Genomic DNA, 26,894 nt, shown 5'->3' with positions numbered 1-26,894 from the left:
CCTGTTGCAGTCATTTTCTAGTGATTCTGAAATTTATTAACTCTATTTTGTCTGTAGCTTATTCTATGTAGGAGGACTGATTTGATAAGAATTTACTTAGCCATTATTGGATGAAGATCCAGAAGTTTTGAGCTAAAAGAAGTCAGCAAGTATGGTATGATGAAGCAGAGTTTTAACAGCTACCTCATTATTTTAAAATACACAGAAAAGGGAAAATGTATGATATCACTCACACACACACACAGTCAGGTCTACTTAGTAAAACGTTAGAGTAGAATACATTTTTATGTAATTATAGATAATTTACCATATGTCAAGGATTCTTTTTTTTTAAAGATAGAAGAGAGAGAGTTTTTTAATATTTATTTTTCAGTTTTTGGTGGACACAACATCTTTATTTTATTTTTATGTGGTGCTGAGGATTGAACCCAGTGCCCTGCACATGCCAGGCGAGCGTGTTACCGTTTGAGCCACATCCCCAGCCCTCAAGGATTCTTTTTTTGGGGGGAAGGGTATTAGAGATTGAACTCAGAGGCACTCACCCATGTTGTCACACCCTAGTCCTATTTTGTATTTTATTTAGAGATAAAGTCTCACTAAGTTGCGTAGTGCCTCGCTTTTTGCTGAGGATGGCTTTGAACTCAAGGGTACTTTTCAATAAAACTGTCATGTTCTAAAAGAATGTTCCGTTTATGATTCTTCTTGTACTCCTTAGGTTCTTTGTGAAGCAGGATTTTGATTTTACTCTGATATTGTTCTAGTGATTTTCCTCCCTGTCCTGTCCACAGTACTTATGTACTTCATTTATTTGGTACTGCGGATCCCAGGGGAACTTTACCTCTGAGCTGCATCCCCAATCCTTTTTCAATTTATTTATTTTTTTTAATTTATTTTGAGACAGGGTTGCTAAGTTGCTGAGGGCCTCACTAAGTTGCTAATACTGGGCTTGAACTTGCCATCCTTCTGCCTCAGCCTCTTGAATTGCTGAGATTACAGGTCTTTGCCACTGTGCTGGGCCTATCCATTATTCATTTGTCTAGGCTTTATCCTTTCTTAGGATTTGTAGGATATTCTAAATAATTTGTTCAATGTATAGGGAATTTGAAGAAGTAAAAGAAAGTGCCCTATGTATCCTAACTTTATTGGGAAGGTCCTGCTTGTTGAGATTTTAAGTATTTCAGAATGTTCCTGTCAGCTAACAAGGACTTCTCACAGTGATGATAATAATGTAACTAACAAATAGTTCTGATATGTATCCACTTTTGCATATTTACTTCATTAGAAAATTCTCTGGAGTACAGTGGTGTCCTATATTCCTAGCTAAAAATTTGAAAAGCCATTTGCATGCTTTCAAAGTAGATTTTTGAGATAACAGTGCTAATCAAAGAATGGAGACTTAATTTTGTCAGATGTGGAATTCTTCAAAAATTAATATATCTTTTTTAACAAGGAAAAAAGTAAACATTCATTCTTAGAACATTCTGAATAATACAATGATTCAACTATAGGTTTTATTGTTTTTTTGTTTTTTTGTTTTTGTAAAGCCATTGTGAGACTATATGCAATTTTAGAAAACACTAGTCACAAATATGGACCACATTGCTTTTTGTATAGATTATCAATGGAAATTTATTTGCTTTTTACTTTTTAAAACAAAATTTTTCAGTTCTTATATTGTCAAAAATTATCAATAAATATCTTAGAAGATATATATCCAGTTTTTAATGTGTTTCCTGAGACAATCTGGTTGAACTAAATCTATTGGAGAGTGAGCCATTGCTAAGGTTCTTTCATGTGTCATCAATTAATTCTATCTGATTGGGTGAGGATAGGAGGTAGAATTTTCTACCTTTTTAACTTACACAGGTGGTAAGATGGTTCTTGTTATGAAACGGTAGTTTTTTTGGTAATAGTTATTTTTTACATATAATTTTTTGTAATAATTAATTTTACATATATTGATGACTATTAAAGATACTTAAATTAATACTTGGGGAAACATTATGACATGTATTATACTTGTGCTTTTGAATAATAGCATAGTTTTTTGATTGTTGTATTAGGCAGAGTATTATCTACTAGTATAAATTTCAAAAATCAAAATATTCTGTATATTATCTAATGGAATTAAAGAACCTTACCTAATCTAGTAAAATCATTGTTGTAATTACATTGCTTTAGGATATTATCCTATTTTTAAAGGATATCTGGGTGTATATGAGTATTTTCTGCTATCAGTATTTATACATATTAAGTTTTCTTGAGATGTTACCTTAAAAATAGTAGCTAAATTTCCGAAGTGTTTTTCTACTGTAATTAGTGCAGATAGTCTCATTATGTAGATACAAGAACTTAAGTAAAAGAAATACGAAAAACATGATTTACGCAGAACCTCGGGGCCCAGGGTAGGCTTATAACTAAGGGTCAGTTTTGTTTGCTAACTTTGTAGTTTAATCATAGCAGTTAATGTTCTTTTAATAGATAACTGTTGTCCATTAACCTAAATATAATTTATGAATAAACTCTACTGTTCTTCCATGTTGCATGTCTACCAGTGTTTTCTTCTTTGTAATAAAAAAAATCATGTTATAGTAACTAATTCTTGCCCCCACCCTTTTTTTCTCCTTTAGAAAAATTGGAAGCTCTGCCACCTACCCCAGGACAGCTGAGATATGGTAATGGTTCTATAATTGTTAAATATATGTGCATCTATCTTTTGGACTTGATATAACTATATCATTTATTAATAGCACAGAAGAAATAGTAAATTAATCTTGCTAGAAAAAGTAGATTATCTTATTTATTTTGCAGAAGCATTTTATAAACTTAGTTTGATGTTATCACAGTACTATGGTATAGCTAATATTGTTTAATAGCTAATATGTCAAGATATTATTGTTGTCTATAAATATAATTATACTTATGATAGAATTTTTCTTAATTCCAGGAAAAAGAATGTATTTGAATTTAAGTGCGATAACTGAAGAACTAGAATTTCTAGGCTCAAAGCTAGATAGAACTCTTCTCTGATGCAGAAAATACTTCCTGCTTAACTGTTTGTAAACAGTGAAAAGTAAAGTTCATTGAAAACACCAGGAAGAATAACCTTATTAAAATGCTGCTTTTCTATCTTTTCTCTATTATAATAGGAATAAATATATTGTAGGACTAACCTGGAAGTAATATAAAACAGTTAAGTACTATAAGAAGAAGAGAATTATCTAATGATATAGCAAATTTGAATAGGTTGTAAATTGAAGCCATATATTAAATGTGATTTGCTAACAATTTCTATGTTATAGTGTTTCCCAAAGAAAATTGAAGAAATCACATATTAGTAGGAGATAATTATATACTAGAAAGCAAATTTATATCATTAGAAAAAACTATCTAATAGCCAGCTCTTTTTTTTCTTATAGGTAGAGTAAAATTTATATTAGAAATTAGTAACTTAATCCAAATGCCAAAGAATTTCAGAATTTTTAAGACTATTCTTCCCACCTGGGAAGACTCTTTCCTTATTCTTCCATCCTAATTCATACTACCTATATTGACATCACCATATAACACTGTTAGCTTTTTTTGTAGTTCTTGTTTATATAGATATGTCACCCTACCTAAAACCTTTGTTTATCTTTGTAGCTCAAGTTCCCAGTTGAGTGCCTAATATATTATTCATTTTCTTTTTAAAAAAATTATACTTTTTCCTTTGGGTTAAAAAGAAATTTTATTTATAGGACTTTTTTAAAAGGTAGAAATGTAAAAGCATAATGTATTTTATAGTTCAAAGTGATTTCTGTAGCAGTGTGCCTTGGTTTTACTGACCAAGTTTTTACAAGAATAACAATTAGACTAATCTTAATTTAATCTCCTTTATATTTAATATTAAGATGTTTGTATCGCAGACAGTTTTAGAGATGACATCAGGTTAACCCCAAATGCTGAGTAATCTTAACTGATTTCATCATTACTCTGCCAGATGTTTCAAAGAACTTGGGAAGATGATTTGCAGTTATACTTAAGTAGCTTTTTATTTACTGTACATATTTCACTTGATGAATTTAAAATTTTTCATTATATTATTTTAAGCTATTTGTACTTTACTTTTGGAAATTAGGATTGTGTATGTTTCTTATAAAATTTAGAATGCTCAGTAGATAAGCAATTAGATAAAGGCAAAAAGTCGAAGAAGTAAGGCTAGACTCTGAAAAATCCCATTTCATTAATATGCTATTTTATTTTATCATCTTAATAGCTTTTAAAATAATATTCATAAATAAATATTTTTCTCTTAATATTGGACAATTCTACTTAATAGCAAGAAGAAATCTGAAATAACTATTATATACCTATTATGTACTCTCTTTTTTATATATAATAGTATGCATTATTATATTCTATATATTCTTTCCCTTTATCTTTGATAGTGCCTTTTTAAAAACTACTTATTAGCTTTCCCTGATTGGTGCAGAACTCACTATAGTAAGATTAAACTTTCATAACTTCTAGATAATATTTCAATTATATTTTCTATGGACTTAACTGAATTAAAAGAAAAAAGACTCTAAAATCACCTAACACATATATAACCAATTAGTTTAAGGGACTGTGTTTTGGATATAGTATGAAACTGGGTTTTGACGTTTAGTGAAGAAAGCCTTTAGTTGAACTGATATTGACCATACCTTGGCAATTTTATAGTTTTAATTAGAATCAAGTCTTTTACCTATTCCCAGCTTTTAATCTGTTTCACAGTCTGCCTTCAGTTCTCTCAATATGGAATGCTCTTCTTTTCCAGGTTAGTGGCCCTCAATTATTATTTATTGAGCATCTATTATGTTCTCAGCATTATGTAATGTGCTGAAGATGCAAATATGAAAATATGAGCTAAATGTATAAATAAGTTTTAGTTCTTCCAAGTTGCACTTTTAATATATCACTTCATTTATATTATGCACCAGATAGATGAGGTTAGGTGTGCCTTTGGTAGGAAGGGTCAAATTATATTTTGATTCAAAACAAATTGATTCTTTATGGTTTTGTAGTAGGATTTAGGGATACTGATGAATTGTGAATGGGAAAGGACTGCATATAGATGTCTACAATATATGTTAATCATATTTTTCAGACTGTTTTTCTTTAAAAAATTGGTTAGTGAATAAAAGCAATCAAGTAACTTCCCTGAAATTTGATTCTGGGCATTTTTCAATATTTCTAATACAAAGATCAATTTTATGATAATAGTCTTTAGGCATAAAGAGAAACAGATTGATGTTGTAGCAATTAATCAGGTACAATATAGTATTTATATGTTTACTAAGTTGTTCCATCATTAACCAAATGTATATTTATGTGTGGGTGTGTCCATATATGTGTATTGCCAGTAAGAAAACACAAAAGACTAATACAACTGTTGTTACATGTTATATATTTTTTGTTTTGTTTTTTCCAGTATAACTTTTATCAAGTAGTTAAACTTACAGCAATAGCAGAATCTATTGACCATGAGGGATGAGAAACAAATTGTAAAGATTATCAAGTCTACTGGAGACTTTAATCATATGGTCTGTTTTTTTTCATTCTAAAGTTAAATCTTAAAATCTACTTTTTTCTGTTTTTGATGTTTTTCAGTATTCATCCACAATGCGATACCTTTCATAGGGTTTGGCTTTTTGGATAATGCAATTATGATTGTTGCAGTAAGTTATTTCTCTCACCACTTCTATTTTGAGTTAATAAAGAAATTATTGTGATCTATATTTTCCAAATAATTTGTATAATATAGCTATTAATTTTAATTAACATCATAATGATCAACACTATTTTATGTTTCATGTTAATTAGATTAGCTCAATTTTAAGGCACGGTATATGTTAATTATTAAGACTTTGGCAAAGCATTTAGATAAGTCATTTAGGGTTTATATCATCTAATCATGTTTCAACACTTTGAAAGAAAAAAGCATGCAAATTTTTTTTGATATTCTTTAATTGTGTTAGTAGTTGTCATCACTTATGTAGGTTATTTGATTAGTTCATTGTTTAATTTTCTCACTCAAAAATGTTTCAACAGATGTTTTGATATACAGTCTGAGCTTTAGCCATTTAACCCAGAAATTTATAAAGTTTCATTTCAGAGCATTGAATATATTGCCCTTTCTGCTTTTGTTGCATTATAGTAGTCCCCTTCATATAGTCATTTAAATGTAAGGATGCCTCTTAAAAGTGTATCCTAATTGATTGATATGCATTTCTTATTAGTAGTAGTGCCTCTTGGCAATGTATACCAACATTTGGTCCATATTTGTAACAGAAATAGGTCCATGATCAAAATGCAAGTCTTCAAAAACCGTCCAGTGTTCTATTCACTTTTCTCTTATTTTGTCCAAATGGAATGGATTGATCATTGTAAGGTAATAACAACTTTTAGTACATAGTTTTAGAATACTTAATGTGAATTCTTTCTTCTCAGATGTTAGAAGTAAATAGATTGAAGGTCTATTATCTATTTTCTGTGAGGTGATAAAAGTAGCAATTATTTCTGGATACCAATTTAAGAGTTCTCAGGTAGGGGTTTTACCTGAACTCATTTGAGAAAATCAAAGTGCTTCTTTAACTTAGAGCTTAGAGAGTTTGTTGTTAATTTCAATGACTCTTAAAAGTTCTATTATCTATGATTAATACTATAAATATACTACATTGTAGGAGACTACTGAAAAAAAATAATCTTACTATTATTGACTATGAAGAAATGACATGAGAGATGCAGGGTTTCTTTTTGTGTTTTCGAGTTCACTAGGATTGCAAGTGAATGTAAATACAAGATTTGGTTTCAAAGTAGATATTTTTAAAAGTAATTCACATTATGTAGATTATAGAAGTTGCTTGAAGAATACCTAATGTTGGTTCATTCTAGAATAGCTTTGTTTGCTATATAGTCTAGCTCTGATGTCCATATTGATGTAGATTAGCCACTCACAAAGTTCAGCCATTCACCTGGTGGAGGAGACTCACAGGACTCACACAGCACATGGCATCCTGCTGCATAAACCATCACAGAAGATGCTCTGGCATGCACACAAAGGATTCTTTAGTAAAGAAACCTGGCAAGATCAGATTTCTATAGGCTGACACATTTAGTGAAGGCCTTAAAATAGAATTCCAGAATGCTAGTTTTTTTAATTGTTTATGACATCTTCCTAATGTACACAAAAGAATAAAATTGGTCTATTTGCGTACCTGTGAATGTGAGAGATTTATTCAGCTATTTAGAACTGCACTGCTTTTCTGAAGTGACTAAAATCTGAGTTGTCTAATCAGAGTAAATGTAAATCAAGTCTAATTATAATGAAAACTCCGTTTTGTTAAATTTGTAAGCTGTAGTTAAAACTTCATGTGCTTTTGAGTAGATTGTGCTCCAAGATTCATGTGCTCATGAATAGAAAGTCTCTGTGGTAAATATTTCTTTCAGTTTGGCATGGTTTTATTCAGCATTTTGGGTTCTCTTTATTGATAGCTAGTACCCATGCCACCATCTTTATAACCATTATGTTTTTCACCACAATAAATACTGAAATGCTGAAAGAGTATCCTTGTTACAGGGAATCGTGTGATATATTTTGCAGGAAGAGGGGTATAGGAGTATTTTGAAGAAAGGTCAGAATAGGGAAACTTTTAGTTTCTTAAATTTAGAATAATACCTTCACAGTATGGTCGTCATTTTTAAAAAAGAATAAATATTTAAAGTAATAGATATCTGTGTTTAAAAACAGCCACCAAAACACATTCAAAAGTCAGATTATTTTAGGGTTGATTATTATTTTGTGTTACTCAGGGCTGTGCCTTGTTATTAGTGTAACTGAGAGTAGACTAATTTTTTTAGGCCTAAAATGTTTAATTCCAAATTTGTAATAACTCCTTACTCTGTTTTATATTTAAACCCGGCTTCAGGGACGAATCACTGTGTTTTACTAAAATAATTATTTTAAATTTCCGCCTTAAACATTTGCAAAGAGTGATAGGTGTGGCACAGATGCTCTGCAGACCAGTTCGGAGACTGACAGGACAGTTTCTGGTGAGGCATTTGTAATAAACTGCTAAGACTCAAATGGATAAATAATATAACTGTAATCTGTGGAAAGGAAACTAAGTGATCATTACCATTGTAAGAATGTTTTTTACCTTTTTTATTTTTTAAAATACTGATTTTCTCTTCATATTATAGAACAGCGGTGACTGTTTTAAGACTTAGTAAGAAGCTCCTTGTTTATTTTGTTCTCTCATGCCATATCTTACCTACTGTCTACCGTGACATTTGACCTTTTCTGCCTTCCTATTAGATGTCCTTTTCTGGCTGCTACTTTTGTAGTCATAAAAGCAGATTCTTGTATAATTGTTTGTCATAAATTAAACTTTTATTATTGGCTGCTATTAATACTAATCCTTGGGTTTCATAGTTCATTATATTTTTGTATTATAGAATTGCTTTTTATTTTATTTTATTATTTTAAGAAGTGTGGATTGAATCTAGGGTGCTTTACCATTGAGCTACATCCCCAGCCCTTTTATTTTTTATTTTGAGACTTGCTAAATTGCTGAGACTGTCCTCAAATTTGTAATCCTTTGACCTCAGCCTTCTGAGTTGCTGAGATTACAGGACTATATCACCTTGCCTGATTTTTTAGGATTTTATAATTTATATTTTAATGTTTTTTGAATGACTTTTAATTAGGATAGAACATTTTAGAGTCTAGAATAGATTAACTGTATTACGGTGATGAGCCAGATATAACTTTAAGACAACTAGTGTTAGATTTATTTATAATTTTTACCTTGCCTATTAATACAAAATTTGACATAACTATGACACAAAGTAAAGAAGTGGAGGGTCAATTGCTCTCCTCAAACTGTCTTTGAATTTACATGAGTCTTTTCATGGTCTTAGAAGGACCCAAATATGTTTAAGTTCAACCAAGTAATTAAGCATGAAAATATTTTTAAATACATGTATTGCAAAGATTAATCGCTCTTCAAGGTGCTGTATATATTTATTATATGCTGTAGCTGTGAGATGCTTCTCTTCTAGTGTTGCTCCAGTTCTTTTACATTCACATATAAAGATATGCATCTTCATTTTTATTTCTGTGCCTGTTTTTTCCTTACTTTTTTGTTTCCTTTTTCAGAAATCTGTTTCTTTGGGTGCTTTTAGAAAGCATGTCATTTTAAGTGCCGGGGAGACTTGTATATCAGGCACATCCATGTCTTAAGGATTATTATTTTAGTTTCTTTTCAGTTTTGTAAACAGTGGATAAATAATGCAATATTTCTATATAATAGGACATTTTTGTATCAACATCATTGAGATTTTAAAAAAAATTTTAAAGAAATTTTCAAATGTCAGTGTTATTTAAGAGGGCTCTTGAAAATTAAGTCCACCTGTTGCAGGCTTGCTCATACATTAGAACTGTACTAGCACAATAGATCCTAGAATTTCCTCTTTGTTCTGTTTTAAATAGGCCATTAGAATAGTACAATCTTCTTTATTTCAAAGTGAAGTAGCTTTAAAAGTGAAAGTAAATATATGAGCTTTATTCCCCCCCACCACCAGTGGAACAATAATAGAAATATAGAAAATATTTAACTGTCTATAAATAAATTCAGTGGAAATGCATTAGGGTCTTATTTTTATTGTTAGGTCTATTATATTAAATGCTGTTACTATTTATGAATGAATCATATACTTTCACTACTTAATGGATAAAGAACTAAATCTTACAAGGATAATTTTACAAACTTCAGTTTCTCTAGGAACTGGTTTAGTCTTTTTAATCTTTCAGTAAATAGCAATAGTAGAGATATATCATTTAGAATTTAATTATGAGAGTCTTTGTGTTCAAGGAGCTTTAAACCATCTTTTTCTGTTACAGAAAAATAGAAATTCTAGATTTTTAAAATGATGAATTATATCTCTATATGGGCTATTATTTTGTTTTTAAAAGACTTAATTTTAATAAATAAAATGTTATTTCTGCATGAATGAATATATTTAATAATTAAGTGAAATACCTCATAACATGCATATTTCTCCATATTTTGCTACACTAACATGTTGATTTAACTGTTTTACCCATTTTTATTAATAGTTTGCTATTCTTTTACAGTCACTTTGTTTTAATTTTTAAGATTTTTTTCTTAATCATTTTTCAGGGAACCCATATCGAGTTATCTATTGGAATTATTTTGGGAATTTCAACGATGGCAGGTATAATAATAATAGCAAATGTTATTATTCTACTGGGTATGTATTTTATAGAAGATTTCAGTAGGTTAGGTTTAGAAGATGATAATTTATTTGAAATGAATTTACTAATTGAAATATCTGTTCATCTTCTTAGTCCTAATTGTCTGATTTTTAGTTTTCTATATGTAGCACTTTGTTCCAAGAAATTTTAGATATTTCATGTTAATTAATAGGTAACAGTTTTCTGTCATATTGTCTATATTAAAACAAGTTTGTCTGGTAATTCATGGTTACCCTCAGATCTGTTTATCCTTTGTCTCTATTAAATTATTTTCTAGTTGGTTAGAAAAGCAGAAAAGCAGAATACACGATTGAACCCCTTTCCTTCTGCCTCTATTACCACTTTGCACATGATAGTGAAATTTTGGAAATGGTTCCTTGTTGTTTATTGTGTGAAAAGCATGAGGTCAATGAGTTCCTGATAGTAATGTTTCTTTTCCTTGACTTCCTTGAATTCAGAGCTGTATGTATGGCTTTAGTCTTTAACTTCCAATTATGTGAATATGAAATATACATTGTATGAAAGGTAAAATTATAAAATATTATGTATGTGTTTTGGCATTGAAACCAAAACAGAAACTGGCTACTATTACAGAAAAAAAGAAACTTATTACTATATAGAGGTAGAATATTATAATTTCAGAATCATACTCTATTTTGAACTCTTGAGACTGAAAGCTTTACAATGAATTTCTAAATATATAGTTTTTAATAGTTAATGTAATTACCCTCCTAGACCAGTGCTCTGTGGGTCACATATTGATATATTATATAATTTTTCTGACTTTTATGTAACAATATACATGTCATTTTTCAAATTTTTAGCTGCTGCTTTGGGAAATCTTGTGTCTGATTTAGCTGGACTTGGGTAGGTCCATTTATTTATTCAATTGTGTCCTTATATTCTTTCTTTGCTCCATTTTCCTTTAATTGAGAAGCATTTAAAATAAGTTTTCTTTGTGTCTTAGAACTAAATTTCTTAGTTGAATATTCTTTTTTCTTAAATTTTTTTATTCTAATTTGTTATATATGGCAGCAGAAAACATTTCAATTCATATTACACATATCTCAGGTTATACACAAAGTTTAGTCACACTATATGTCTTTATACATGTACTTAGAGTAATGTATATGTCTTCATACATGTACTTAGAGTAATGATGTCCATCTCATTCCATATGTCTTTCTTACCCCCATGCTCCTTTCCTTCCCCTCCCACCCCTTTGCCCTATCTAGAATTTGTTAATCCTCCATGCTCCTCCTCCCAACCCCACTATGAATAATCCTCCTTATATCAGAGAAAACATTTGGCATTTGTTTTTTTGGGATTGGCTAACTTCACTTAGCATTATATTCTCCAACTCCATCCATTTACCTTCAAATGCCATGATTTTATTCTCATTTATTGCTAAGTAATATTCCATTGTGTATATATGTCACATTTTCTTTATCCATTCATCTACTGAAGGGCATCTAGGTTGGTTCCACAGTTTAGCTATTGTGAATTGTGCTGCTATAAACATTAATGTGCTGTGTCCCAGTAGTATGCTATTTTTAAGTCCTTTGGGTATAGACTGAGGAGTGGAATAGCTGGGTCAAAAGTGGTTCCATTTCCAGTTTTCCACGTAATCTCCATACTGCTTTCCATATTGGCTTTTTTTTTTTTTTTTTTGGTGCTAAGATTTTTGAGTTCTTTATATACCATAGAAATTAATGCTCTATCTGATGTGTGAGGGGTAAAAATGTGCTCCCAAGATGTAGGCTGTCTCTTCACCTGATTGATTGTTTCTTTTGCTAAGAAGAAACTTTTTAGTTTGAATTCATATCATTTATTGATTCTTGATTTTAATTCTTGTGCTATAGGAGTCTTATTAAGGAAGTCAGGGCCTGAACCAACATTATAGAGATTTAGGCCTACTTTTTCTTCTAATAGGCACAGGGTCTCTGGTTTAATTCCTAGGTTCTTGATCCACTTTGAGTTGAGTTTTGTGCATGGTGAGAGATAGGGGTTTAATTTTCATTTTGTTGCATATGGATTTCCAGTTTTCCCAGCACCATTTGTTGAAGAGGCTGTCCTTTCTCCAGTGTATGTTTTTGTCACCTTTGTCTAACATAAGATAACTGTAATTATGTGGGTTAGTCTCTGTGTCCTCTATTCTGTACCATTGGTCTACAAGTCTATTTTGGTGCTAATACCATGCTATTTTTGTTACTATTGCTCTGTAGTATAGTTTAAGATCCAATATAGTGATACCATCTGCTACACTCTTCTTGCTAAGGATTGCTTTAGTTATTCTGGGTCTCTTATTTTTTCCAAATGAATTTCATGACTGCTTTTTCTATTTCCATGAGGAATGTCATTGGGATTTTGATCAGAATTGCATTAAATCTGTATAGTGCTTTTGGTAGTATGGTCATTTTGACAATATTAATTCTGCCTATCCAAGAACAAGGTAGATCTTTCCATCTTCTAAGATCTTTATTAATTTCTTTCTTTAGCATTCTGTAGTTTTTGTTGTAGAGGTCTTTCACCTCTTTTGTTAGGTTGATTTTCAAGCTTTTTTTTTTTTTCTATTGTAAATGGGGTAGTTCTCCTCATTTCCCTTTCAGAAGATTTGTCACGGATATACAAAAATGCCTTTGATTTATGGTTGTTGATTTTTGTACCCTGCTACTTTGCTGAATTCATTTACTGGTGAAGTTTTTTGGGTGTTCTAGTTATAGAATCATATCGTTAGCAAATGGTACTAATTTCAGTAGTTCTTTTCCTGTCTATACCCCTTTAATTTCTTTCATCTAATTGTTCTGGCCAGAGTTTCAAGAACTATGTTAAATAGAAATGGTAAAAGAGGGCATCCCTGTATTGATCCAGTTTTTATGGGGAATGCTTTCAATTTTTCTCCATTTAGCATGATGTTGGCCTGGGGCTTAGCACAGATAGCTTTTACAATGTTGAGATATGTTCCTGTTATCCCTAATTTTTCTAGTGTTTTGAAGAGGAATGGGTAGTGTATTTTGTCAAGTGGTTTTTCTGCATGTATTGAAATGATCATATGATTCTTATCTTTAAGTCTATTGATGTGATGAATTATATTTATTGATTTCTGTATATTGTACTAATTGAATATTCTTATGTCAAGAACATTAAATATTTGTGTGCATCATTTATAGGTGCCTGGGTTGTACTTCAGTCATGCAGAATTAATGTTTCTGGGGATGGGGCCCTGGCTTTCTGATACATGCCAATATTTATACTAAAATTAGAATAATGTAAGCAAAATGGAATTTTTCATTCACTGAAGATACATTTTGTAGACATCTCTAAAGGGTAAGACAGGTTTAAAAGCAAAAACTTTTATCATTATTCCACTCCAACACTGAACCATGAATCCCAAAGATAAAAAATCTGGCCCAAATTTGAGGATACTGACTGAGCTTGTTTGCTATAAATTGGAACTTGGAAAGGAAATAACGGCCAGAACATGTTTGTATGTGTATATATATACAGAGTTTGCATGTATGCATGACTGAAGTATAACCTAGGCACCTATATTTGACACAACCCAATGTTTAATACAGTTGCCATCCCAGAGGCTCAGGAGGCTGAGGCAGGAGGATCATGACTTCAAAGCTAACCTGAGCTACTTAGTGAGGCCCTAAGCAACTTAGCGAGACCTTGTCTCAAAAAATAAAAAATGAGGTTGGGATATAATTAGTTGGATAAAGTACCTCTGGGTTCAATACCTGGTACAAACAAAAACAAAAAATATAAACTATTGCCTTAGAAATATTCAATTAGAAAATTGAGTTCTAGAACACCAAGTGTGTATGTGTGTGTGTGTGTGTGTGTTTGTGTATAAACACTTATACATATTTTATGCATTTAAATACAATATATACATACTTTGTGTATGCTAAACATGTGTTTTTCTACTAAGCCATGCCCTCAGCCCTCAAATTGGGGCCTTTTGTTCTGTGTTTCATGTGGCAGGAATGATGAAACGAACTGCGGGTGGCTATTTGGAAAAGGGCAGCTTTCTCTCTTTCAGGTGCCAAATCGCCTGGGCTGCTTTCTACATTAGGGGAACCCTAAGAAATTGGCATTAATTATTATGATAAACTTCTTGCTCTGTCTTTGATTTTCTGCCTTCCTTTGTTGGCTAATTTGAGTGTCCTTTTTTTTTAATACCTTAATTTATTTATTTATATGTGGTGCTGAGGATTGAACGCAGGGCCTCATACATGCTAGGCAAGTGCTGTACCACTGAGCTATAACCCCAACCCCTTGAGCGTCCTTTTTATTTTTTTGTAGTTGGACACAATTCCTTTATTTATTTATATGTGGTGCTGAGGATCAAACCCAGCCTCACACGTGCTTAGTGCTCGTGCTCTACCACTAAGCCACCACCCCAGCCCCCTTTTTATGTTTTGAGGTTTGGATATGGCTGAAGTAGAAGTCTACTTCACCCTATAATCTAGGCAAAGGTAGTTTTATAAGTGGTCTAACCTTCTGTATTAAGGCTTTTGTAGAACAGTTTGGGGCCAAAACTACTGTTAAAAATGAAATTTCTTTACTTTAAGACCATGATCAGAATTTCTGTTCCTGGAATTTGTGACATAAATCTATCATGATATCACCTCTTCAATGTTCCATTTTCCAGTTTTCAAGTTTAAGGTTAATAATGATAATGTTATCACTTAGAAGCTTTTGATATATTTAGTAGATCCAAATGATCTGGTAGATTTTATATTCATTTGATTTTAGATTGTTATCATAAAAGTTTTTTTTTTTAAATTGGAGATGAATCTTTTACTAGGATTTTTTATATTTAAGCACTGTTTCCCTTCTGTCTTATTTTTACTGCCACTAAATAACAGATCTACATTTTATGGGTTCTTAGGTGCATAGTTTTTAAAAATTTAACATATCTGACTGATATCAGGATCCATTTTATGATTGATGGTATGCATAGCCTAATTGGCAAACTTTTTATTTGAAGTTCAAAAACTTATATCTTTAAAATTATATCTTTTAAGTGATAGCAACTTAGAATTGATAAAACACTTGAGGTTAGCCTGTCTTAGTATGCAAATATGATGAATTTAGAAAACCTTTTTGTTTCTGATAATAGTTATTAATTTATACTAATTAAGGTACTTTGCTTTGATTTTTGGAACAAGTACAGAAATTGTAATTATTTGTAAAAAAAATTATTTATCTTGAATAGGTCTTTTTAAGATAATGATGGAGAATAATTGCTTTGAGTCAGTTTACCTATGAAACATGTTAATATGAAAATATTCCTAAACTGGGTATATTTATATATGCTAAAAATAAAAGTTGCAAGAACTGTTTTGTCATTTCTGTAGTGCCAGGTACACATGTAAAATTATCTTGTTTCTCTTTGCAATAATTATTGTTTTATTATATGAGGACACTTGCATGTCTTTTTAAAAACTCATTTTCTGTTCTCTTATCTTGTGTTTTTTAAAGACTTGCAGGCTATGTTGAAGCTTTGGCTTCCAGGTTAGGCCTGTCAATACCTGACCTCACACCAAAGCAAGTTGACATGTGGCAAACACGTGTTAGTACACATTTGGTAAGTAATTTATATGATCTATGACAATGAATTTGGGTAGACAAAGAATGACACTAAGTTTAGTATCTTGAAACTCTGAGACTAAAGTTGATTTGAGTAAAGTCAGTTAACAAAAATTATACAGGCCTTGGAAGTCTTTATAAAAATAAGTATTTATGTGTTGGCTCCTTATTTTTTATAAGTAGACTTGATTTTTTTTATACAATTCAGTTAATTCTAAGGAGTAGTATCTGTTATGTGCCAGAGATTGGAGAATGTAAAATGAATAATTAACTATAGTTATCCTTAAGACACTCGTTTAGGTAGAAAGACATGTAGAAAAATTATCATTTAGTATGACATATACAGTAATAGAATTATGTACAAGGTATAACAATAGCACAAGAAGGAGAAATAACATTTTTTGGGGGATTGTTTTTTGGTAGGGAGATTTCTTGGTAATTCTTGATTTTAAGCTATTTTTGAGTTATCAATGAGACATTTACTAGATAAAACAGTTGAGTTCTGAGTATAATGTCTAGCAAATAAAAGGTATGATAAAGAAAAAGGGAATATTCAGAGAAATACAGAAAATTAGGAATTTTGTGACTGTACTATGTAGTAGTTGTGGATAGAGTTGTATTCAAAAACAGCACTGGAGAAGTAAGCATGAACCAGACAGGGAAGGCACAGTATATGCCCTGCTAAGGAGCTTGTACCTCACACACGGTGATAGTCAGCCAGTGAAGACTTAACTGGTAGCATCCAACTTCCTTCATATTTAAGTCAAGAAAAGGAGGAAGAGCAAGATGGGAAGGGAAGATGAAGAATTCTGCTTTTGACCTATTGAGTATAAGATGCTAGCAGGATATTCAAATGGTGATACTTATTAGGGTTAGGGTTAAAGGTAAGAGTTAGAGAGGTGTGAATTAGAGATGTTAGGTGTCATCATCGCACTCATTTAGCAAACATTTATTGTTCACCTACTATGCACCAGGTACAGATCTCGGAGTTTTGAATACATCAGTTAATAAGAGTTTTTTCTTTCTTTCTTTCTTTCTTTCTTTCTGGTAGATCTTGTGTTCCAGCAAAAGAGGAGACAAGACAATAAAAAGACATGATAATTTTTTTAGTATATTAGAAATTCATAAACATAATGAGAATTAAAAACAAAAGTATTGGGAGTGCTACAATAGAGTCAGGTTAGAGTATTAAATAGGAAAGTCATGGAGACCCCACTGAAAAGTTAGGTGAGAGTTAAAACCTTGAGAAATAGTAAGATTTTATAGGTCAGTGGTTGTCAAAGGATGGTGCCAAGATCTACAAGATCAACTTTATGTGGGAACTTGTTAGAAATGTAAACTCTCAGGCTCCTATTTATGCCTATGTATTCATATATAAAAAATTACCATGAATTTGGCAGCTTATAACAACACGTATTTATTACCTCTCACTTTCTTGGGTCAGGAGATCAGGCACAGCTCAGCTAGGTCCCATAGAAGGCTGCAGTCATTGTGCAGCCAGGACTTGGTTGTTGCCTGGAGGCTCAGCTGGAAATGATGCACTTCCAAGTTCTCACAGTTCTTTGGCAAAATTAATTTCCTTGTGCTGTAAAGGTCCCAACTTCTGGCTATCTTTTGGCCAGAGGACAGCCACGTCTCCTAGAGTCCCATGGCCTATGGCCCTCTCCATAGACCCTTTCACAGCATTGCAGCTGTCTTCTTCAGAATCAGCAAGGGGGAGAGAAATGAGTCTGCTGGCAGGAGGGAGTCTTATAACCTAATATAGACTCTAAAGATATATCAGTGAATACAGATGTTGAAGTCAAATAAGAATTAAGGATTAAACTTTTAAATTTTGTCTTGCTAAAACTTTGAAGGAGTTATACCTTTTAAAATTTTGAAATAATGAAAACGACAGATTTGACTATTAATATAAAGCATGGGCATACAACTACTACCACAACCACCACCAATAAAAAAAAACCCCAAATAGCAAAAGTTGAAAAAAATGTTATACAAGCTCTTGTTGAAATAATGTCTACTATTAAAATTTATTAGAAAAAATATAGGCTCTAATAGAAGAAGACATTTTATTCAGGACTGTAGATTATGAAAATATCATAACATCTATAGTGTTTGACAGGACATTTTTTGTCTTCCTTTGTATACCTAATGGAAGTTTCTGGAAAAGAAAGACAGACTACCTCTGGCCAGGCCCCATCTCCTTGGTATACCCAGGATGGAGTCTGACACATAGTAGATTTTCAATGCTTGTATGGAGAACTCAAACTTAATTGAACAATGTTTAAACTTGACAGTCATAGAAATTCAGATTTTAAAAATAATAAATGGAAGCAAACAACTTAAAATTTTCATAATGTAGGTGAGATTGCAGAAAATTTATGTATATATAAACATACACATATAATTAAATTTATATATATATATATATATATATATATATATATATATATATATACTGAATGCATATGTAGTTTTGTCCAGGGTAGACAGCATGACTATAGCCTTGAAGATGCACAAATGTTCATATTTGATTTTTAAATGAATTATTGGGAAGAAGTAAAAACAGACATATTTATTGCTGTTCACTTGTAATGGCGAAAAACAGTTTAAATAATTTTTTTATGGCAAGGAAAGCTTTAAGGAGATTATAGACCATCAATTAAGTGGCATTTAGAAATCTGCATATTAAATGTATGTAACAGTTTAGAAAGTTTATTGTAACAGGGGTTGCTCTAGAGTGTGAAGTGAAGCAGAGAATAAAGCAATGTTTACATAATTATTTTTTCTATAAGTAATTGTGTATACATGGGAATAAATGTAGAAAAGAAATATATACAAGATACAGCAAATCCAAATATTTTGAGAGTAGTTGTTACAAGTTTTTGTCCTACCTTCCTATTTTCTGACCTTTATATGTACAATTTTTAAAAAGTATTGTCAGTGTGAATATTTCTTTGATGATGTTTTTAAGATGATTAAGATGATTTTCCTGGTTACTTTGAACTTTGTTTTTAAATATTTATTTATTTATTTATTTATGTACATATTTATTTGCTTGCTGGGATTGAATCCAGGACCTCGTGCATGATAGGGCAACATTCTACCAGAGCCACATTTCCAGCCCTGCTTCAAACTTTAAATTGACCTGTTCTGGAATATTTTTGTAGCTTTTTAAAAATATTTAAATTACTATGATCAACTGATCAAGTTAAATATTTTAGTACATGGTAATTGTCTATTGTAATAGATACTTAAGCAAGTATACCTCTTTCAGGGATATAGTAACTTTCAAATGTTCTTTTGTGTTTCCTTAGGGCAAAGCTGTTGGGGTGACTATTGGCTGCATTCTAGGAATGTTTCCTTTGATTTTCTTTGGAGGAGGTGAAGACGATGAAAAACTGGAAATGGAAAATTCATCCTCTTAGAGTACCTATAAAAAGATGTAAACTAATGTACCTCAGTTATTAAATATATGCTGTCACAACATTTAGGAATTAAGACAGTAACAGTGTATAGATATGGGATCAAATAATTCAGCATGTGTTATGGAAAACACTAACTTATTGTGGCTTGGTCTTCTTAAGACATCTTTTTAAAAGAAACTCTTTTAGTATCATTTTGTGTAAATTGTTGAGATGCTTTTTTTCATCAATGGCTGTCAACAATTTTATCTTTTCCTTCTCTTTCTTTGTATATCAAAATATTATTTAAGTCTCAGTTGTTGATGTACTGTACTGACTTGGGGTTTGCTTATTTGTTACTTAACATGTATACATGCATGAAAGCTTTTTTTTTTTTTTTTTTGCGCTGTTGTTCCTTGATAGTTGCACTTCAACCTAAGGGTATTTTCCCAAATTATTTAAGATGTTTAATATCAGTTAAAATTTTTTTTTACTCTTTTTGGCAACATCAATTTTGTACTCTTTCACAGTAAACATTTACAATATATAATTTCAGTCATTTTCTTAACTCTCACATCTATTCAAAATAAATACAGGTTTTAAGTATATATTATTCATTTTAATTTTCTGACCATACTGTCTTAAGAGCCAGGGGTTAAACAGAGCAATTACAGTCTCCCTCTTTAAAAAAAACATAGATGCTAACAAGTGTACTTATTTATGTTTTTTTTTTAACCTTTAATTTCCTTATTGTGAATAATTACGTCACAGGTTCAGACTCTTTAGGGGCAGAAAATTATTATTTTACAGTCTTTTAAATTAGGGATTGTGGAATCAGGTGAACTAAGGAATTTGACATGATACTTAGAAATTAAGAAGCTAAAATTTCTTTTTTTTTAGAGAAGTAGAAAATAGAAAAGTTTGTGGTTTAAGTGTGAAGTTTATTTTTGGAAGTTTAATGAGATACAAATTATTGCTTAGGAAGGATTTCCATCCCCCACAAAGTGGTATCTTCTCATCTGAATACCCCATCCTTATAATCCTAACCTTGTTATATTTTGTGTAGTGAATTTTATTTCTGGATAATTTCTTTTGAAGTGAAAACTGAATATTTTATATTTTGTTTTTGTTATGTAGTCTAGTCAAGTTACATGAGGTAAAATCCTTTCTCCCGTTTTTAGTGTTTCTTTTTCTTTTGTGGCATTTAAAGCATATACTTGGTTAAAATCACTTATTTTCACTCTTATATATCTGACCTAAGTATACCTGTGTCTGAATCCTAAATTTTAATTTTTGAACTGTTAAATTTTTTAGCATGTAGCTTGTTACTTGTGCTAAAAATTACTCTTATTTGTAACAGAATAATTAAATACATCATGGAAGAAAAAAATTGAAATTTACTATTCTGGTTTTGAAATTATGTTGCTAAATAGATGCAAAAGACAAACTTGTAGGATGACTATATTTAGGAATCTTATTTTGAAGTTTCATTTGCACATAATTACTTTGAGCTCTCATTTTCAGGGAGATTTTTTTTTCCACCAGAAAATTTGTCATAAATTCTCTTCTCTGTACTTCACAGTAATTTAGTGCTGATATCCATTAATCATAGATTTTGAGGGAAGAAGGAAAATATGTAACATAAAAATAAATATATAAAATTCTTAGGCCAAGTAACATGACATCCTCATTTGATCAAATTCAGATTTTACAACCTGATATCTTGAAGAGAATTATCTTAGGATATAATATTGTATCTCACATGGACACCAAAAATAATTTTTTAAAAAATTTTAGATTGCTAGGATTAGAGTGCTTATTTAATTTTTTTGATAAACATATAAGTGCTTTTGTCCCTAAATTATATATTGATTGCTGTCCTGTTTTTTTTTAAGTATTTTATTATGGTGCTTGGCTTTTCTTTTTATTAATCAAATCTCATCTCCAGAAAATTGACCTATAAGTTTAGAAAGGGCTTTTTTTGTAACTGGGGATTGAACTCAGGGGCACTTGGCCCTGAGCCACATCCCCAGCCCTGTTTTGCATTTTATTTCAAGACAAGGTCTCACTGAGTTTCTTAGCACCTTGCTTTTGCTGAAGCTGGCTTTGAATTTTCAGTCCTTCTGCCTCATCCTCCCGAGCCATTGGGATTACAGATGTGCACCAACGGGCTCAGTTTAGAAAGGACTTTTGATTATTGATTTCCTTTTTTTTTTTTTGCTCTTGAAAATAATCCAGCCCTGTCATTAATTTAGTTAATAATGGAATCTCTAAATTTAATTGAAAATTAAAATTCAAAATTATTTAAGTGATCAAAACATGGAATATAACCTTCACATTGTAAGATGTTTTAATTTATAGTCACAATAAAAGTTTGAATCATTCAGGTAAATGATTTTCAAAAAATGAAACCCTTTTGACATAACTGAAGGTATACATTTTTTTTCAAGGTCTTATTCTGCTTTAAGGCAGTGCTTTGCACAAAGTGATTTCTGAGAAATGGTTCTCTTTAAAGTGATAACTCCATGTGATCCTTATTTTGTTACTTGCCACAAAGAATCCTATTTCAGATTGAAACTGGAACTCTTTGTTTCTCTTGTGTTAACTGTTTCTCTATTAGGAATACTAGAGCTGTGGTTAATGCAACATGACCTGCTTCAGTATTGTCTGCTTGAAATTCATGTTGTCCCTGTATTATGATTTATTGACTTGTTGATGCATGTAAACTGAGTGCATTTTGTTGCACTGTATGTTAAATGGTGACCAATGTTTTTACAAAGGAATTGAACAAAAAAAATATCTTTTAAGAAATTTGGAATGTGGTTTGATTTTAAAATTTGATTTTATTTCTAATCTTAGAGAGCCTTGGTTATTCTGTCACTAAAGGGAATTGATTAATAAATGCAGATTTGTTACAAGGTGGGAATAACATCACTGAGACAGTAAATGGAACTGCTGATGACCACCTCTGATATCCACAATTGGCATTATCTCCTTACAGAGTATAAGAGAAGAGTGATCCCATAAAAAAGTTGCAAAGAGGTTGGATAAGTCACACTGTTTGGGTGATTACTACAGAGATATCCAAACCATTTATTTAATAATGCCTGGTTTATTTTATTCTTTTTCTCTAGAAGGTAAATTTTGAAGACAATGGAAGTTTATACTTTACATCAAAAAGATCGTATAAACTACTTGGAAGTAAACCTGATTAATTTAAAATTATTTTTTCTTCAGTGCTGAGGATTTTATTGTGGGCCTCTCTCATGTAGGCAAGCACTCTTATCACTGAGCTACACTTCCAGCCCCTCATTTTAAAATTACATATTCTTCCCATCTGAAAACAGTATATTAAAGGTAATACAACTTTTTTCTTAGTGGCTTGTCATCTTCTTCATGGATGTAATTATTGTGCTATAATGTATTATTACCTTGGGAATCTAGTTTTTGTGTTTTTCCATCTTTCCTGCTTTTTTTTTTTTCCTCTTGCTTTTGGCAGCTGTTTTATTTCTCCAGTCTGCTTCTTTTTCAGTTGCATGAACTTAGAAAGTAGATAGCAGTCTTAACCATAAATTAATTGGGAAGTATTAGAAAATAGGCTATGGAACCTATGTGGGATGGTGGTAATGATATTAACAACAGTATGAGCTCCCTTTTATTAAACACTTATCTGTTGCTGTATACTTAAGTATTTCACACATTACCACATTTAATCACCATAATAACAACATTTTTGGTGCTATTACTATCCCTATATTATAATGAGTAAATGAGGCATAGCGAGGTTATTTTCCTAATGATGTCACTATTACAAGCAGATTGGAATTCAGCTTTGTCTATGTGTAAAGTCTGCGTTCTTAACTACTATATTAAAGGAATGTCAGTTTCAAGGACTTTATCGAATACATTCTCTGTTTAGGTTTCTTATTGTCTCCATATTCAAGGATCATCTTCTCATTCATGACCTAGGGAAATTCTATTTATAATCTCAAGATTCCTTTAGCAGGTTCTGTGATTTGAATGCATACTGTATGTTAGGAATAGCCCAAGGCACTAATATCTCTATCATCATGAAATTAGTTTTATGGAATGCATTGGAAGGGCAAGAGGACAAAGAAAAGCAAATCTACACTTAGGTGTTTTCTTTTTGTCAGATAATGGTGAGTTCTGTGGTGATGAATGAAACAAGGTGGGTAGAGGGTGGCAGTGGTCATAACTTGGAGTGGTCAGGGAAAGCCTGAAAAAAGTAAGAACATAAATGATACAGATACCTGTGGAGAGAAGGAATCCTGCTAAGTTCTGTAAGACTGGTATTAAGAAAATCTCATACATGTGAATATATTTCACTTTGGAATGCTTTGTTAAATGTTTACTTGTTTGTTTCTTATTGCTAATGTCTGAATTAAGTCTAAAGATTAATACTTAAATGTTAAGATTAATACTTGTTGGATATTTACTGATAGCAGAAGAAAATAGTCCAGAAGCTTGAATTAGTGACATTGAAATTCAAAAAGTCAGTGGATATTCATCAGCAAAATCCAGAGGGTTCGTTTTGTGAAACCCAACAGACCATTTGTTTTTACCAAAGCAATAAATGCTTTTGGTGTATGAGTTCTAACTAACACTGAAATTAGTTTTTTCTTCTCTAACTTTTAGAAATGGAGTAGTAATTCAGAGACATGTACCATTTTAGTTTTGAAGTGTCAGAATTTGGGATTCCCTGATTTTCCAGTCTGGCTCACAATTATATAAAACACATGGTGTTTTGAACTGATATTCAAATGAAATTTTATGACATCAAACTCTGAATGCCATTGATATGTTTACCTAAGTTTATAAATAAAAGAGTTTGAGCAAACCTTTTTCTGCGCATGAAGACTGAAAAGCTAAAGTAGGCCTTTGAGAAATTAAATTGTTTAAGTAAATGAAATAGGGTTGAAGACTGAAGACTTAAAGGAACTCCTTTTGGGAGAAGATGAAGAAAATTCTCAAAAACAGAAGGATCAAATAATTTTCTATGAGAATTGTGAAATTCAGTAAAGACTTGGCTTTTGCTAATAATATGAAAACTAAGCATTTATATAGTTTTTTCATTTATAAAGCACTTATATAGATGTTAGCCATAAATGGGGTTTAAAAGATGATGTTAAGCCAACCCAATGAACTCAAGAGATACTGTAATTAGAATCACAGCTTTTTCTTTCTTGAATGCCGGTTCCCCCAGCACCACTGTTCTCTGCAGTGTCTCAGTCTTCCGCATCTCTTTCATGTATTTGCGTTTCTTCTCTTCCTTATTTTTTCTTTTTTTCAACCATAGACTTATGGGAATAGTTATCAGAATGCATTTTTTTGTCCCATATTGTTATTTTAAAAGCACGTGAATCAAGTAATTTTTCTTCTTCACCCCCTACTTGGGAGAACAAATCTAAATTAATTTAGTTCATTTTTCTATTATTAACAGCTTTAATTGTTCTTTCTTTCATATTAACTCAGGTGAAGAGTCTGCATTTTATAAGAGGACAAGACCTGACAATGCTTGATAGTTAGTCCTGTAAAAGATGACATCTCCTCTATTGTTATGGTTTGGATATGAGATGTTTCCCCAAGAGCTCCTATTAGTGCAGGAATATTCAGAGGTGAAATGGATTATGAGAGTTGTGACCTAACCAGTCCATCCTAGTTTGAATGGACTGACTGGGTGGTAATGTAGGCAGGTGGAGTGAGGCTGGAGGAGGTGGGTCACTGTGGCGGTGCCTTAGAAGTAGGTATCTTCCTTATGATTTCTTCCCCCTCTTTCTGCTTCCCTGCTGCCATGAGGTGAGCAAGGCTCTTCTGCAGGCCCTTCTGCATGGAGTTCTGTCTCACTTTGGGCTAGAACAGTGGAGCCAACTGATCACAGACTCAATCTCTGAATCCATGAGCCAAAATAAGCTTTTCTTCCTCTAAGTTATTCTTGTCAGGTATCTTGGTCACAGTGACAAAAAGCTGACTAACACATCTCTCTTGCTTGCCTCTCTGTTTAATGCTCTGTGCAGCACCTGGCATGTGGTAGATGGCTCAGTGGTTATCTGTTTGATGAGTGATCATTGCTATCCAAATCACTGATTTCTTTCTGGACACTTGAATTCTGGCCTGACTCTCAGCCTGTTCTGAGTCAGTACTACGTACTGATTCCTGTGTAATACTGTGTACCACTTCTGAACTTGGTCACATTTTGCTTCAGGCAGATTGGTTAATCTACTACTAGTTCTCCAGACCATTATTTTATAACTGATAATCAAATGCTTAATGGGAAATACAATATGTTCATGATTTTTTTTCAACCAATTAGCAGGAAAATAAATATTCCTTGGTGTGACATGATTTATTCTTAGTGAACTTGTTTTGGGAGCTAATGGTTTCCATACTTTCTGTTTAATCTATCCTAACATTTTCCCTGAAGGTTAATATGAAAGAATTTGTCTACAATTTCTAGAATCTTTCTGTCTCCCTCTCTCTCTTAACATGGTATTATTTTCCCAACTCTGGGCTTTATGGTACTTTTACTGCTCTCCTCATGTTCTCATGAAATACCAGCTTTGCAATTTTATCTCAAATCCAGTATCATAAGCCTAAGATTTTTTTAGCTTTTTGGCCTCAAGACTCCTTTGCTTTTTAAAAAAAACCTAAGGAATTTTGTGTCTGAGTGATATATAAATATTTATTATATTTGAAATGAAAACTGACAAATTACAAAAATTCATTTACTAATTTAAAAATAAACCAACTTCATGTTGGGCTGGGGTTGTGGCTCAGCGGTAGAGTGCTTGCATAGCTTGTGTGAGGCACTGGATTCGATCCTCAGCACCATATAAAAATAAATAAAATAAAGATCTATCAAGAACTAAAAAATAAAAAAGCCAACTTCATGTTAACAAATATTTTATGAAAATTATTTTTCAGAAATATAATTTGGTGAAAAGAATGGCATTATTTTATATTTTTTGCTAATGTCTTTAATGTTTGCCTTAATAGAAGACAGCTGGATTCCCATATCTGTTTCTGCATTTGATCTGTTTGATATGTTGTTTTGTTTGGAGTAAATGAAAATTCTGCTGCATACAGATATGTGGTTGTAAACTGGAGGAATATTTTAATAGCTTTTTAGTATGACTGGATTTCTGTAGTTTCTAAAAGGTTAGTTGCCATGGAGAATCAGAGACCCTATGCATGAAATTTTGCATTGAGTTGCATTAACATCCATTGTTCTGTTTGTACTTTGTAACTTTTTCTCTGTGATTTTTGTAACATTTGGAATCACCAATTCACTGGGTATGCAGATCTTCCCAAAATAATATACTTCAGAAAATAAAAATTTTAAATCATGTTTAATATGACTGGCAATCTAATTTTCAAAAAGCCTTTTAAATATTGAGACATTGTCAAGATCAGATGGCAGGTACACATTTTCCAAAATTCTGATTTTTTTCAGTTGAAAGCTTAAATTTTATCATTGGTAGCAAATACCCTTAGTTTTCCTTACAGTGACATTCACTTTATTCATGTTTGAGAAAATGCCTGTCAGGTACCCATGTCTGAATACCCTAGCT

The 26,894-nt window shown here is 31.6% G+C and overlaps 1 protein-coding gene across 2 annotated transcripts in view; it reads left to right on the top strand.

Annotated features, from left to right (window-relative positions):
* Positions 1-26,676, top strand: part of Tmem65 (transmembrane protein 65) — a 53,600-nt gene extending 26,924 nt beyond the window's left edge. For both annotated transcript variants that reach the window (XM_076835604.2, XM_076835603.2), the window contains 6 exons: positions 2,631-2,675; positions 5,632-5,699; positions 10,206-10,260; positions 11,125-11,167; positions 15,794-15,899; positions 19,219-26,676. In XM_076835604.2, the coding sequence (XP_076691719.2) occupies positions 2,631-2,675; positions 5,632-5,699; positions 10,206-10,260; positions 11,125-11,167; positions 15,794-15,899; positions 19,219-19,329 (428 nt within the window). In that variant the 3' untranslated portion in view covers positions 19,330-26,676. The remainder of the gene's footprint in view (positions 1-2,630; positions 2,676-5,631; positions 5,700-10,205; positions 10,261-11,124; positions 11,168-15,793; positions 15,900-19,218) is intronic.
* Positions 26,677-26,894: the final 218 nt, after the last annotated feature.

Source organism: Callospermophilus lateralis, chromosome 16 (assembly GCF_048772815.1).
Source record: "Callospermophilus lateralis isolate mCalLat2 chromosome 16, mCalLat2.hap1, whole genome shotgun sequence".
NCBI classification, from domain to species: Eukaryota; Metazoa; Chordata; class Mammalia; order Rodentia; family Sciuridae; genus Callospermophilus; species Callospermophilus lateralis.
This window is presented reverse-complemented; position numbering and strand designations above follow the sequence as displayed.